At 45.4% G+C, this 13,539-nt stretch overlaps 3 protein-coding genes across 3 annotated transcripts in view; 2 read left to right on the forward strand and 1 right to left on the reverse strand.

Annotated features, from left to right (window-relative positions):
• Positions 1-1,259: 1,259 nt before the first annotated feature.
• PYURF (PIGY upstream open reading frame) lies at positions 1,260-4,130 on the forward strand. Its single transcript, XM_007450672.1, has 2 exons — positions 1,260-1,481; positions 3,116-4,130. The coding sequence occupies exons 1-2, from the start codon at positions 1,279-1,281 to the stop codon at positions 3,255-3,257; spliced, it is 345 nt and encodes a 114-aa protein (XP_007450734.1). The 5' UTR covers positions 1,260-1,278; the 3' UTR covers positions 3,258-4,130.
• Positions 3,354-3,569, forward strand: PIGY (phosphatidylinositol glycan anchor biosynthesis class Y). Its single transcript, XM_007450671.1, has one exon. The coding sequence runs from the start codon at positions 3,354-3,356 to the stop codon at positions 3,567-3,569; it is 216 nt and encodes a 71-aa protein (XP_007450733.1).
• A 4,065-nt stretch (positions 4,131-8,195) lies between the features above and the next one.
• The window catches only part of HERC5 (HECT and RLD domain containing E3 ubiquitin protein ligase 5), a 42,459-nt gene continuing 37,115 nt past the window's right edge, over positions 8,196-13,539 (reverse strand). The window contains exons 19-23 of the mRNA XM_007450670.1: positions 12,767-12,833; positions 11,845-11,915; positions 9,634-9,817; positions 9,454-9,556; positions 8,196-8,401 (exon numbers count right to left, since the gene is read on the reverse strand). Coding sequence (XP_007450732.1) covers positions 8,196-8,401; positions 9,454-9,556; positions 9,634-9,817; positions 11,845-11,915; positions 12,767-12,833 — 631 coding nt within the window. The remainder of the gene's footprint in view (positions 8,402-9,453; positions 9,557-9,633; positions 9,818-11,844; positions 11,916-12,766; positions 12,834-13,539) is intronic.

A 13,539-nucleotide genomic window follows, 5' to 3' on the forward strand; every position in this document is an offset into this window, starting at 1 on the left:
AAATAACGTAGTGGATTTTTTTTTTAATAGAGTGAACAAACAAAATAAAAGTTCCTCTACTTTTACACTGCTGAGTGCAAGAGAAATTTGAAATATATAATCTTGTATTTGTACCTCTATATTCCTCACTCCCATCCCTATCTCCGAGCAACACAAAGTGTGAAATGATAAAGACCAAGGACCTGAGAAAAGGTTCAATATTTAGCAAAACAAAGGGAAAAGAATGATGACTAACAAAGAATCTCCTAGTATACTGAACTAGGAAGAATAGAGAAAATAAAAGTAGATAACATTAACTGAGCATTACTTTGCCCCAGGTACTTTTCTAAATGCTCTTTGCATGCATTAGCACATTTTAATCCCCAGGAGGGAATTTCATGAGGTAGGTACAATTATTAATCTTATTACACAGATAAGGAAACTGAGTAGTTAGGTCATTTGCTGGAATTATGGAACTAGTAAACTACGCACCCCAGAGCCCTAGCACTTACTTACTACACTATAATAAAGAGATAAAACGTGCATCATTTTCTTGAAGAGTCAGAGGCAAACAGGGGGCGAAAAACCCATTGAATGGATCACTCATTTAACTAATAGACGCAGTTATTGAGAGTCCTTGCTGTTTCCAAGCTCATTTATAAAAGCAAATTAGGCGTGCTATTATTATTACGCCATTGAGTTCACGATGACTCCCACAGGGTAAGAATCTGCACATCTTAGAGGTGAAGAGGACTAAGTCATTCTTTTCAGGTCCTTAAATGTTTTTAAATGAAAGGAGAAGGAAAAAAAAAAGTCCAAACGATGCTACAGGAACTGTGGTATAGTAAAGATTTACATAAAACAAAGTAATGTTTTTAACATACCCAACAGGAGAGTGTGTTTGAAACCTCATTTTGGTGATAACCACGTAGGTCCAAGTGTAACACTGTGTGACTCTGAAGTCGGCCACTGGCTTCCTTGCAACCCTGCGATAGGCTCTGATGAAAACTCAAGACACCCTGCCCCCCTCCCCGCCTTCAGCATCGGTTTTGTTTGAAACTTGCAAACGCGCAGGAGAAGCTGCACACCGCGCTCTCAACTACCGAGCGGTGTCGCAGCAAAAGCAGTCGGGTCCGGAGGGCCCTCGGAACCAAAGCGCTAGCCTCCACCTGTCGGGGGCAGCATTTCCGGAGCACCGGGGAGGCGGAGCCTGGCCGCTGGGGCTGGACTCCCGGGGAGCGCCTGAAAGGGCGCGAGTGGTCACGGGCGCGTAGGGGCCCCGTCGCGGGCTGCCAGGCCATGCCGCGCGGGGTTTGCGGCCGGCTCGCCTCAGCGCTGCGGGGGACACGCGCACAGCCGCCCGCGGTCGCCCAGAGGTGTGTGCACGCCTCGGTGTCGCGGCCGTCCACAGACCAGAGCGAGCGGACGCGGAAACCGCCCCGCGCCTTCGACCCAGCGCTGCTGGAGTTCCTGGTGTGCCCGCTCTCCAAGAAGCCGCTCCGGTGAGGTTCGCCCGCGGCGGGGTTTCCGTCGCGGCCTCCCGTCGCGGGGAGGGGGCCGGGTGGACCGCATGGCCGTGGACCGCCGCCGAGCAGCCCTGGCAGGTCACTCCGGGCATGTTCTTGGCTGCCATTCCTTGGCCCCGGGGCCCGCCGGCTCCCCGGGGTCTCCCGCGGCGTGGCGAGGGGGGGCGCGGCGGCGCGCCGAGCCCCAGGCCTCCCAAACCGAGCCGCCGACTCGCCGGCGCGGGCCAGAGCGCGTGTCGGTTCTCCCCTGGCCGCGCCTTAGAATCGCCAGGGCACTTATTTATTTATTTGTTTATTTATTGATTGATTTATTTCTGTGGTACGCGGGCCTCTCACTGCTGTGGCCTCTCCCGTTGCGGAGCACAGGCTCCGGACGCGCAGGCTCAGCGGCCATGGCTCACGGGCCCAGCCGCTCCGCGGCATGTGGGATCTTCCCGGACCGGGGCACGAACCCGTGTCCCCTGCGTCGGCAGGCGGACTCTCAACCACTGCGCCACCAGGGAAGCCCCAGGGCACCTTTTTTTAAATGCAGATTTCTAGGCACCCCAGGGCGGGTCGAATCGTTCGGAAGGCCCGCGGGCGGGGCTTGAGCAATGGCGCATTTTCTTAAAAGGACGCGAAGGGTTTCTCACGGAGAGCCGAGTTTATGAGCTCGTAGGACTCACGACTAGTCCACGGCGTTCCTATTTTTAAGCCAAGGCGATGAAAAATGCAGTGGCCTCCAGAGTCTTGTGAGAACGCCGTGTACGGCCTTAAGCATGTAAGCGAGGGGTGCCGCCTTTTTTTGGCTTTCAGTTCTTGACTAGCTGGCTTTTGTGAAGGCCTTCTTAACCTTTAACGTAGAGTCGTCAGGGTGAACCCTCTACCGTTCAGGGCTGCTGACTCGGTACCCTGACACCAGGAAACACCGAAATGGCATCAGCGGTAGTCTTGGGGTGGCAGATTGCTAGTAATCTTTCTCTTCATCTTTTTCATTTCTCTTTCAGGATTTTCTCATAACGAACGTATATGACTCACACAGTTTTCTTAAACCTTGAAATTACCATTTGATCTCCCTTTTAGCTAATTGTGTAAACAGCTCACTTGCAGATAACGCTGCGTTGCGAAGTTTCCTCATTTCTGCACTCTCATCTCTCTCAGACTTCTGTGTGTTTCGATTTTTCAGTGGTTTCCTTTTAATGGATCAATAAGGCCGCTCTGTTAAGCATGTATTCTAAAATGAAGACGTTGGAATTTCCTCTAGGGTCTGTTCCAGTAGTAAATGAAGGGGGATTGTTTTGGGGTTGAAAAAAGTAATGAAGGACGATTTGGATGAAAAGGGCAAATCTTTTCTGACTGGTATTTTAAAAAACTGAGGCATGGCTTGGGAATAAAGTGAAAAAGAAAATGAGAGAAACTGACTAAAATGGGAACAATTAAGAGATTCATTTTCTAAGAGAAATGGTTCGATGATCTATTACTGCTTTTAGAATGAAAAGCAGTCTAATTCTGCTTTTCTGGGATTAACTCTTATGTTAAGAACGGGATAAACGTTACTGTTTATTGAACATCAAGCTCTTCCAAGCATTTTGTTCTCCACGGTTCATTTTGTTTTTCTTTCTCCCCCTCAGATATGAAGCATCGACAAATGAACTGATTAACGAAGAGTTGGGAATAGCCTATCCAATTATTGATGGGATTCCTCATATGATTCCACAGGCAGCTAGGATGACACATCAAAATAAGAAGCAAGAAGAAATGGAGCAGCAGTAGATCATACTTGAAAACGACAACACACACAACTAAATTTTCTAAATACCACCCGCCTTTTAAGAAGCCAGAGTGGCGGGTAATAAGTGGGGGAGAAGAATGTTTCTGTCTCTTCCTGCGCTGACTGTCCTCATTCCGCTGGTCTCGTTAGCAGGGCTGTTATACTCGGCCTCTGTGGAAGAAAACTTCCCACAGGGCTGCACTAGCACAACCAGCCTGTGCTTTTATAGTCTGCTCTTGCCGATTACCATACCCGTTTATGTGTTCTTCCACCTTTGGACTTGGATGGGTATTAAACTCTTCAGGCATAATTAATACAACCAGAGCCAAGATGGTATATCCTGATGATACGCTTGAGTGTCTGCCTCTGAAAGCTCAACTGCATGGAAACACTGGACACCCACTTAATTTGCAAGAAAGATGCTTTGCCTAGCTTCTGTCAGAGGTTTAGGACTAGGGGAGGCTTAAGCTGCAGAGGCTTCTTTATTGTACTTTGGTTCTGCCCTTGTTTTTTGAAGGTTCTTATTTATACCTGGGGTATCAGGAGAAACATTTCAGCAAAGTGTCTTGTTGGAAATTAATAGCCCCAGCCATCATCTGATGACTTTATTTCTTATCCCATTCATAATGAAAAGTTACTAATTTGAAATCTTATACGTTTATTTTACATTCAGAGTCTGGTAAAGTCACATGTTAAGGATGACTGAAATAATTCCAGAGGCGCTCTGTTGGGGTAGCTGTAGAGAAATGCATTTGAACTAATGTGGTATAAAACTGTAATAAAATGGAAACTCATGTATTTGCCGAAATTCTGAGTTTGTAAAATTACCTTCATTTCTTTGGCATCACATGCTTACATTAATAATAAGAAAATAAGATATTGACGTTTTCCATAAAACAATTTGTAGTTTTGTGGGGTTTTTACCCCCTCTGGTCACTAGAGTGTGATTCTAAGGAAGAGAAAATGTAAAATATTCTAAATTTTAAACTTAGAATATTTAGAGAGACACATAATAGCCAAAATAGAATAATTTCCCAGGAAAGTATGTGCCTCTGGAGGTAGAGGTGGGGTTGAAAGATTTGCAAATAGCTGATTGTGTCCTACTGAGTTGAGGGCTACGTTTTGAGGCACATTTCAGTTTATTTTCATGCCACAGGAGACCTATTTCAATAGCACTACTAAGGGCATAAGCATTTTACACATTAATAGTTCCTGACGTTCCAGAACTTTCAACAAGATTGATTAGTATAATAACTCAGAAGTGTAACAAGTATTTCAGTAGTTACCCTTAAGAAACCTAAGAACTGAATATGACCTTAACTGATTCTTAATAGAACCTTAAAGTATATTTAACAGAACCTTTAGATAGGGATTCGTCCCCTTCAAAAGACAATTAAAGCAAGATGTTGGATGTGTTTCCTGTTGCATTAATTTAATGTATATACTGTAGTACAAGTCATGTTTTAAAAACTATGGCAAGGACTTCCCTGGTGGCGCAGTGGCTAAGAATCCTCCTGCCAATGCAGGGACACGGGTTCGAGCCCTGGTCTGGGAAGATCCCACATGCCGCGGGGCAGCTAAGCCTGTGTGCCACAACTACTGAAGCCCACCCACTCTAGGGCCTGCGTGCCACAACTACTGAGCCCACGTGCTGCAACTACTGAAGCCCGCATGCCTGGAGCCCGTGCTCCACAACAAGAGAAGCCACCGCAATGAGAAGCCTGCACACCACAACAGAGTAGCCCCCGCTCGCCGCAACTAGAGAAGGCCAGTGTGCAGCAATAAAGACCCAATGCAGCAAAAAAAAAAAAAAAAAACCTCCTCTATGGCAATATACAAATAACACGGAAGACAATAGAGGTACCCATCATTTCCTGAAATGGCATTATTTTTCTTTTTAATTTGCCCTAAATCTCACTATGGTCAGTGTAAATGAAAGAATTTTGCTGATAAAACAAGCACTGTATTCTGAAATCGACTGTGGCAATGACTGCACGATTCTGTGACTATACTAAATCCATTGAGTTGTACAATGTACGTGGCTGAATTATATGCTATGTGGCCTGTATATCAATAAAGCTGTTACCAAAAAAACCCCAGAAAAACAGTATCTATGTTCGGCATAAGGCTCAGTGGTTCCAAGTCACTTGCTGGAGTCAAATGTTAAGAGACACGGACAAAAATGGAATATAGGTCTTAAGCCTGCTGAATTTTGTCTACCACATTATGCTACTACTAGTGACCCCCCTGAGATCTGACACGCTTTCTTGGGAATTCTCCAACAGTTTTCTCACGTTCCTTTCCTAAGTTCCTCACAAGCACATCATCCTTGCTTTCTATCTGTTATGGGGATTCCTGCACCAGCTTCCCGCTACAGAATGCCACGCACATCACTGACACCGACCTCACCACCTACAGCTGCCGCACTGTAAACCCACCGTGAGCAATACGGCCTGATTCTTTCACCCACTGGGACTTCTCCCCACTCTTCCTCCCCAATAATTAGCCGACGCCACAGTGGCAGGGACCTCCTGCCTCCCCAGAGCCTCTCAGCAAGACTACCTTGCCTACTGTCCTCACCGCATCCCTGTCGGGGACCGTCTTTAGCCACCTTGTGAATAAACTTCCCACCAGCTTTCTAAGTGGGGACTTTCCACCCTGAGGGAGCAAGAAAGGCCCCGTCATGACCTACTTTCCCTCTTCATTTCCTTCCACTCCTGCAGAGTGGGCTTTTAAGGAAGGCTCTGAGCTTCAGACTCTGCATCTGTGACATGGAAGTTGTCACAGACCTGGTGGGAGTTTTAAGTGAGGCAGGAAATAAGAAATTACATGGTACAGCCAAGAGCCATACTAGAGTCTCACTACTATGTGTAGAAAGGGGACGGAAGTTTTGTGCCACTTAATGGAATGCTCCATTTGGAAGTGACTGCTATCTTCCGTACAAGCCACTAGGTGGCACTTTCAGCTAACTCCTGGGACCACGGGCAGCTAAGCTCTGGGAAGGAAACTGAAAGAAGACTGTAGTTGGGGAATTCTGAGCTAGGTAGCCATATTCCACAAACTTATTAATTCACTCTCATGGCATCTACTAGACACCCCTGACAGCTGCAGCGAATCCTGAGAAACGACTGGGAATAATAACCCAGACAGGGGAGGAGGTGGAACTGAAGACGGGAGGTGAGGAAGCAGGAGGGGTGCGGGTGGTGTGAGCAGAGGGTTCCAGGCAGAAGAAAAACCATGTGTGAAAACACAGGAAGGAGACTGCAGCCTGTTCAGGAAACTGAGCTGGTTACAAACGACAAGAATGTGGTGCACTGTGTATGCAGGGCCGTGGTGGGAGACCAGGAGGCACGTCGGGATGGATTTGGGAACTAGAATAACAGTGTTAACGAGATTGGGCGTTATCGCTTGATTTTAAAATTGTTTTGAGGGCTTCCCTGGTGGCGCAGTGGTTGAGAGTCCGCCTGCCGATGCAGGGGACGCGGGTTCGTGCCCCAGTCTGGGAGGGTCCCACGTGCCGCGGAGCGGCTGGGCCCGTGAGCCATGGCCGCTGAGCCTGCGCATCTGGAGCCTGCGCTCCGCGACGGGAGAGGCCACAACAGTGAGAGGCCCACGTACCTCAAAAAAAAAAAATTGTTTTGATATATGCAGCTGATAAACACTATGGCTCTTCTTCCCAGAGAAAGGGGAAAAAAAAGCACATGCAAACTCGCAGAGGTTTCGAGTGTCATGGACCCCTGGGGTGACACGTGCTCAAATCTGCACCAATACAGCAGCCACCAGTCACATGTAGATACTCAGCACTTGAAATGTGGCTAGCCTGACTGAGGAATTGAATTTTCAATCTCATTTTAGCGAAATAGCCATACATTGGACAGCACAGTTCTACACTTTTTCTGCCACTACTACCAACGAAAGTTTTCTCCAAAATTCTTCAACAGCTAAACCTTATCTACAGCAGGGGTCCATCTTATTCAACGGCGCAGATCTAGATTTCTAGCCTCACGGAAAGTTCTACTGGACAGTGTTGGTCTAGATACAAGGAGACCCGCTGAGAGACAACCGCAGCGATGGGAGAGATGGTGAGAGCCTGAAGTAAAAGCACTGGCAGTGGGCTTAGAGGGAGATGAGAATTAGAACTGTTAAAACCTGACTGATACTTTTAACGTAGGGAGGGAAGGAGAGGGAGGCAGGGAAGATGGCGGTAGGAGGGATTGGTGGTACCATTCCAAGCTGAGTACAGGAAGATGGCCATCTTCTTCTTGAACATGCTGCGATGAAGGAGCTGAGAGGCATGCAGGTAGTAGACACAGGCCACGCAGAAGGATGGCTGCAGTGCTGGACTCTTATCAGTTCCTGTCAGGCAAAGAGAGAGAGATCTGGGTACCATCAGCATGGAAGTCACAACTGACTCCATGGCAACGACGAGCACGTGCAGAGTGGGAAAAGACGCTCACGCTAGCACTTTAGGTCGAGGGAGTGTAAGAGAAACATGCAAAGGAAATGAGGAACAGCCAAGAAAAAAGAAAGCCTAGCAGTTCATGAGAGTTTTGAGGAGAAAGTAGTCAACAGTTTCAAATGCAATAAATATCTTTAAGATGGAAATGGGCAAGTTTCCACTGAAATTTGCAACAAGAAAGACATTTGTGACTTTTACTAGAGCAGTGTGAGAGGGAGAGCCACCACTTCAGCCCCTGGACGCACCACCCAGACGTTTATGAGGTAAAAAAATCCCTTCCGTCTCACTTGATGCACTGGCTTTCAGGGTCACCTTGTTTTAACAGCCTAGTCTGCATCACTATTAATACATCTTACATGCAAAAACAGCCATTCTAAAAAAGCAGGTAAACACATTGAACAGTCAGCAAGACTTTTATGTTCATATCTGAGTTAACTTTATTTTTGAGAATATTTCCCAAAAGGCGGAAAGAGAGGTACAGTCAGCCAAACCCTCTGTTGCTGCTGATGGCTACTTGGAGTGCTTCTTCTAGTCTTTCCATTGTAGAATATTTAGGGAGGTAGAGGATACTAAAACACGTCTGTGCCCTTATGGAATCTTTCTCATTCAAATTTTCAGGACAGCGAAATGTTATTTTCATGTTCTTTAAGCCTTTTACTTGAATTCTGTCCGTTCCTGTAAGAAACACTAAAAAAGAAGAATCAAAATGAGTGATCCGCTTCCCAGAGACCAAAATTTACAGAGAGAAAATGTGTTTATTCAAAGACGGTAATTGAGAGCCCCTGTGCAGAGTCCTACATTGGACCGCATTGGGGACCACTGTTAGCACAAAGTCTGACACAGTCACTGCCCTCAAGTAGCTTACAGTCTGGCTGGGAATATTAGACTCTTGAGCAGGAAAAGACACATGGCAGGAGAAAAATAAAAGGGTGTAAGACAGCACACAATGTGCCACGGAGTTAAGTACCTTCTGAGTGTAAACGCTGTGGTTCAGAGCAGGGAGAGAGAATCAGGCTGGGATGACCGGGAAGAGTTCCGAGAGTTCAGAATGAAGTTGAACCCTTAAAGGAGGGAAAGGTTTAGAGAGGCCACAAGGAGGCAGGTGAAGGCTCAAGGAACGGAAGGAGAAAGCTGGAGGTGGGAGGTGCAGAGTAGGTTCTAGAATGTACAGACAAGGGGACTGTTTGGCTGGAACAAAGATTTCCTATAAGCGTTAAGACTGGAGAGTTAGGTTGGGCTTCTGGAGAAGTCTGAATACTTTCCAACGCCCATCTTATCCACAGAAAAAAGAATAAGAAGATAAACGTTTCTCAAATATAAGCTAAGGAAGTTGAGTAAGAAAATGAGAGAGGAAGTCTTTAGACAGGTCTCAGGAAAAGCACCGAGTAGGCATAAAACTGAGCTCAAAGTCTGAAGTTGAGGTAAAGCAGTGGAGACAAATGACGGTACACTGCCTGGCTCATCCCACAGGGCCTGGGTAACTGAATGGTGACTCAACTACAGGAGAAACCTCAATATTTAGCTCAAAGAAAAGAAGAAAAATTTAGAAGTAAGGCAGAATTGAAAATGACAGGAGAAAGACCTATATTAACATTTATTTTTTGATGTTGGGACAACCTGGCATAAAGGGCATTCCACTGGGCTAGGAGTGGCTCTGACAGTATGATTTGTTGCAAACGGTACCCACGACACACAGAAAAGACATGAGATTATGGATCTCCTCCTGATGCAATACTCACCAAGGAATTTCTTCTTTTCCTCCGAAGTCAATTTGTGTAAAGCCTTCCAAAACATCACTATGGTGGGATGTGAACTGTCATATCCTTGTTCGTAACGTGCATTCTAGAGAAAATGCAAAAAAAAAATATTTAGGAAACAAACAAAATTTTAATTCAAACCACTTGGCCTTTATGATGTACCTTTTCAAATGTTTCCCAGTCGTAATCTGTATTTCCAATAATCACATCCTTGAGTTCTTCCGGATGGAAAAGTTCAATAATCTCCTTGTCACACACTTTGTAAAATCCTCTTTGAAACTCTTCATAAACTGCCTTTACAGAGATGTTGAAGATGTAACAGACATACTTAGAAACATAGTCTCTCCTTTAATGAAACAAAAGATGATTTCAGGTTACTGCAATGTCCTGAACAGAACTGGGGGAGGGGGTGAAAAGGATGATAAAAATAAAGCAAGAGACAGTGGCCTTGGGGTCCGCCTGGCAGCTGCTGCAAAACCTTCCCCAAACAAGGGGAAGGCGGCCACCTGCAACATCTTTGCACAGTTGCCGGTGTGCAGCCCCCTGATTCTCGAAGGAGGGTCTGCAGTGCCACGCGGGCGCTTGAGACATCCACCGGCGTGTTATTCTTGAATAAAGCACGACAGCTTTGGAAGTCCAGCTGGCGCAGTGCCCCTTCACAGAGATTCAGGGCTAGCCTGGTGACTGAAGGCCTAAGGTTTGGAATTCTCCTCTTGGAGAAGTGCTGTTGGGATGGCTGGTATGCCCAGGTAATGGTTCCTGCCACTGCAACAACAGGCTGGGACAAGAAGTGGAGAGCAGCGTGCCTTCTACCTGGGTACTCTGAATTTTGCTGACACAAAGGATGTCCTCCATCTGCTGTTGGAGAGATCCTAGGAACTTTACATCTTTCCTGCATGAACCCATGTGAGCAGCTGTCAACCTCTGGGAGATGGGGGGAGGGGACTGCCTAGAAATTTGGGGGCCAAAATGAATTAGGCGGCCTTTACTTGGTCTTATCAAAAGGATACCAATAAAATATTCTAAAGCAGAAAAAAAAAAAAAAATGTAAGAGCTAGAACATCTAATAATTGGGTGCTTACCATGTGCCATGAACTGTTAGAGCTGTTTTTTTCATGTATTGTCTAATTTAATCTTCGTAAAACTCTGGAAGGCAGGTTGTTATGGCATTTCAGTAACGAGGAAAAGAAACTGAGACACAGTGAAGGTACGAGATTGCTCAAAGTCACACAGTTAAGAGAACTGACAGATAAGAAGAGAAAAATTTTGGAAGAATAAAACCGTCCCTGTTATCTCTGGAGAATGGGCTTGGGAGACAGGGGAAACTTCCTATTTTATACTCTTTTGTATTGTCTGAATTTGTCAGAGTGAGTAATTATTTGTGCTTAAACACAAACAAAGAGGGGATTTATACATCTAGCTATGATGGAGTAGCTCGTAGCAAATGTTCCCAGCGACCAGAACTAGAAAAACCCAGGTAATACACAAAAGTACATCTAGCTCCAGGTTTCCAAATCTAAGTCAAGACTCAAGAGGTCTTTGGACTAAGAGATGAGGGAAGCTCCCCGAAGTGAGCCCAGCACTTAACTTGCAGTTTCTGCCTTTGGGCACATTTGCCAGTTCTTTCAGGGAAAGGGGCCAGGCAATCAATAATGCTATGGACAAATTGGGGTATCGTCATAAAATATACCACAGAGCTAGAAATGTTCCATTTCTTGATCTGAATGCTTCTAATTTTGAACTTGTCTGTATGTTATGTTATAATACAAAGTTTTTTAAAATAAAGAATGCTCACTAGATATTTCTTTGCCACTCTGACCAACTATCAGGGGAGCGTTCTATAACCGCAAACTCTATGGCTCTAAATGGCATCCCATAAAGTATTGGGAAGTCAAGATACCACAGTAACATCTAATAATATTAACAAAACTAAGCGCCTGCTGTGGGCCAGACACCACTGTGGACAACTCTAGGCACTGGATAAACAACGGTGAGCAAGACGGACCAAGATCCTGACGTCATGCAGCTCCTCAGAGCTACGGGAAACACTGATAAGGAAACAAGCAAAAATCCTAAAGGTAGGTAATGTGTGACGTGAAAGGGAAAAGTAAAGCTGGGTAAGGGGATAGAGAGAGAGGTCAGTGGTATAATCCTAGACAGGAAGATGAGGGAAGGCCTCTCCAAGAAAGCCATTTCCTTCCCAGCCAGCATACAAACCCTAGGAGACACACGCATACAAACGACATGAACTGACTCTCTGCCTTCTTGGAAAACGATTGAGAAAGGAAAATAATAATTACCAGGAATTTTTAGAGCCCAGTGAAATAAATACAGTGTATAGACAAAACAAATACTGCATTTCTTTGTACCTACTTGTTAGCCTGGTCGACAGTTATGTGACTTCCATTAGGAATTAAGTCTACATCATTTTTGTCCCAATGCACCTGTAACCACAAATGAACTCAGTATCTCCAAGAGAATCCCAAACAATCTACTATCAACAAATACACTTTGGGGCATACCTCTTTTCCTCAAACCAGCAAGGTGGTAAAACATTACCACCTTTATCATGCAGAACGAAAAAGAAGTTTCTAAAAGAACCTGAATTATCAATTTGAACTGATCATACTGAATAAATTAATCGGACAATTGCCATATCTCAGTATTCACTTTGCACACTACAGACCTAGTATGATAGATTTGCAAAAAAATGGCCATAGATTCCTCCCATCCCGCTATTTACGCAATGTGATTTTGCAACACCTCCCATCAAGAGGGCGAGTCTATTTCTTCGGCTCCTGAGTCCGGGTGTGGCCACGTGAAGCACTTTAGCCGACGGGACCTGACAGGAGCAGAAGCTTGACGAGCAGCTTGTGTGCTGGGGCTTTGCCATCTCCTACTCGCCATAACCCTGCGACCACTCGCGAAGAAGCCTCAGCTAGCCTACTGGAGGACAAAAGGCCACTGGAACAGAGACAGCGGTTCCAGCTGACACCCGCTCAGCCAACCAGCCTGCTGGCCACCAGGTGTGTAAGCAAGGCCACTGTGGGCCAGGCAGCCCGCCAAGTCAGCCCAATCCAGACACCCACAGAATCGTGCCTGCTGTTTTAAGCCACTAAGTTTAGGCGTTGTCTGTTACTTAGTAAAATGTAACCGATACACCCAGCTCATGAAAAAATGAGGACGAACACCTTTTGTACTAGCTTAATTCAGTGTGGTTTTTTATTAAAGGTAAGTATAAAAATGGTTAATCAGGTTAAATATCAGCTGTAATTTGATTTTTACTGTTACTCACATTAAAATGGATGTGAAATACTTCTCCAAAGTCATCGCCTTCATCATCCAGAAGCGTCTGCAAACTCCTAAAGAACAAATGATTTTATTCTTTAGATGTCAATTATCATGATGGCTAGAAACAGCATCTAAAATAAATGTCAAGGGCACGCTTATTCCCAAGGTGGGAGGTCAGGTTCAGTTCACAGAACCTGCTTCTGTGTACTGAGAGTCTAACTGGGGCCTGACCTCAGCTGAAAGTGTGAGATTTGGAGGTCTATTTGCAATTCTGCAGGCTCCTCACACAATTCCCAGCTCTCTTCCCTCCACCCTAGCTGGCTTACCCAGTGAGAGCAGGTTCCTAATTCAAAAAAGGATCACTAACATGCTTATTGATTCTGAAACTCATTCACACTGGTGTTACCTTTCTTTAAGCTTTTAATAAACATTACTTACAGAATAATAGATTTCCTTTTAATTATCAGGTATCACTTGAAATTTTTAGGAGTGGGTGGGTCAAAGGACCTTCCCTATACCTCCTGTCCCAATATCTTCAAGCTTAAGACAGACCTGAAATTGGACCACCTTAACTGTTTCAAGGCAGTTGATGTAACGGAGGTTACATCAGAATGGAGAGCAGCCTGTCTTTATATTTCCACCTTTATAAATACTTTTATTTTTCTTAATTTTTTATTTTTTGGCCAGGCCATGCGGCATGTGGGATCTTACGTCTCCCCGACCAGGGATTGAACCTGCGTGCCCTGCACTGGAAGAGCGGAGTCTTAGACACTGGGC

Source organism: Lipotes vexillifer, unplaced genomic scaffold (genome assembly GCF_000442215.2).
Source record: "Lipotes vexillifer unplaced genomic scaffold, Lipotes_vexillifer_v1.1 scaffold34, whole genome shotgun sequence".
Lineage (NCBI taxonomy): Eukaryota > Metazoa > Chordata > Mammalia > Artiodactyla > Lipotidae > Lipotes > Lipotes vexillifer.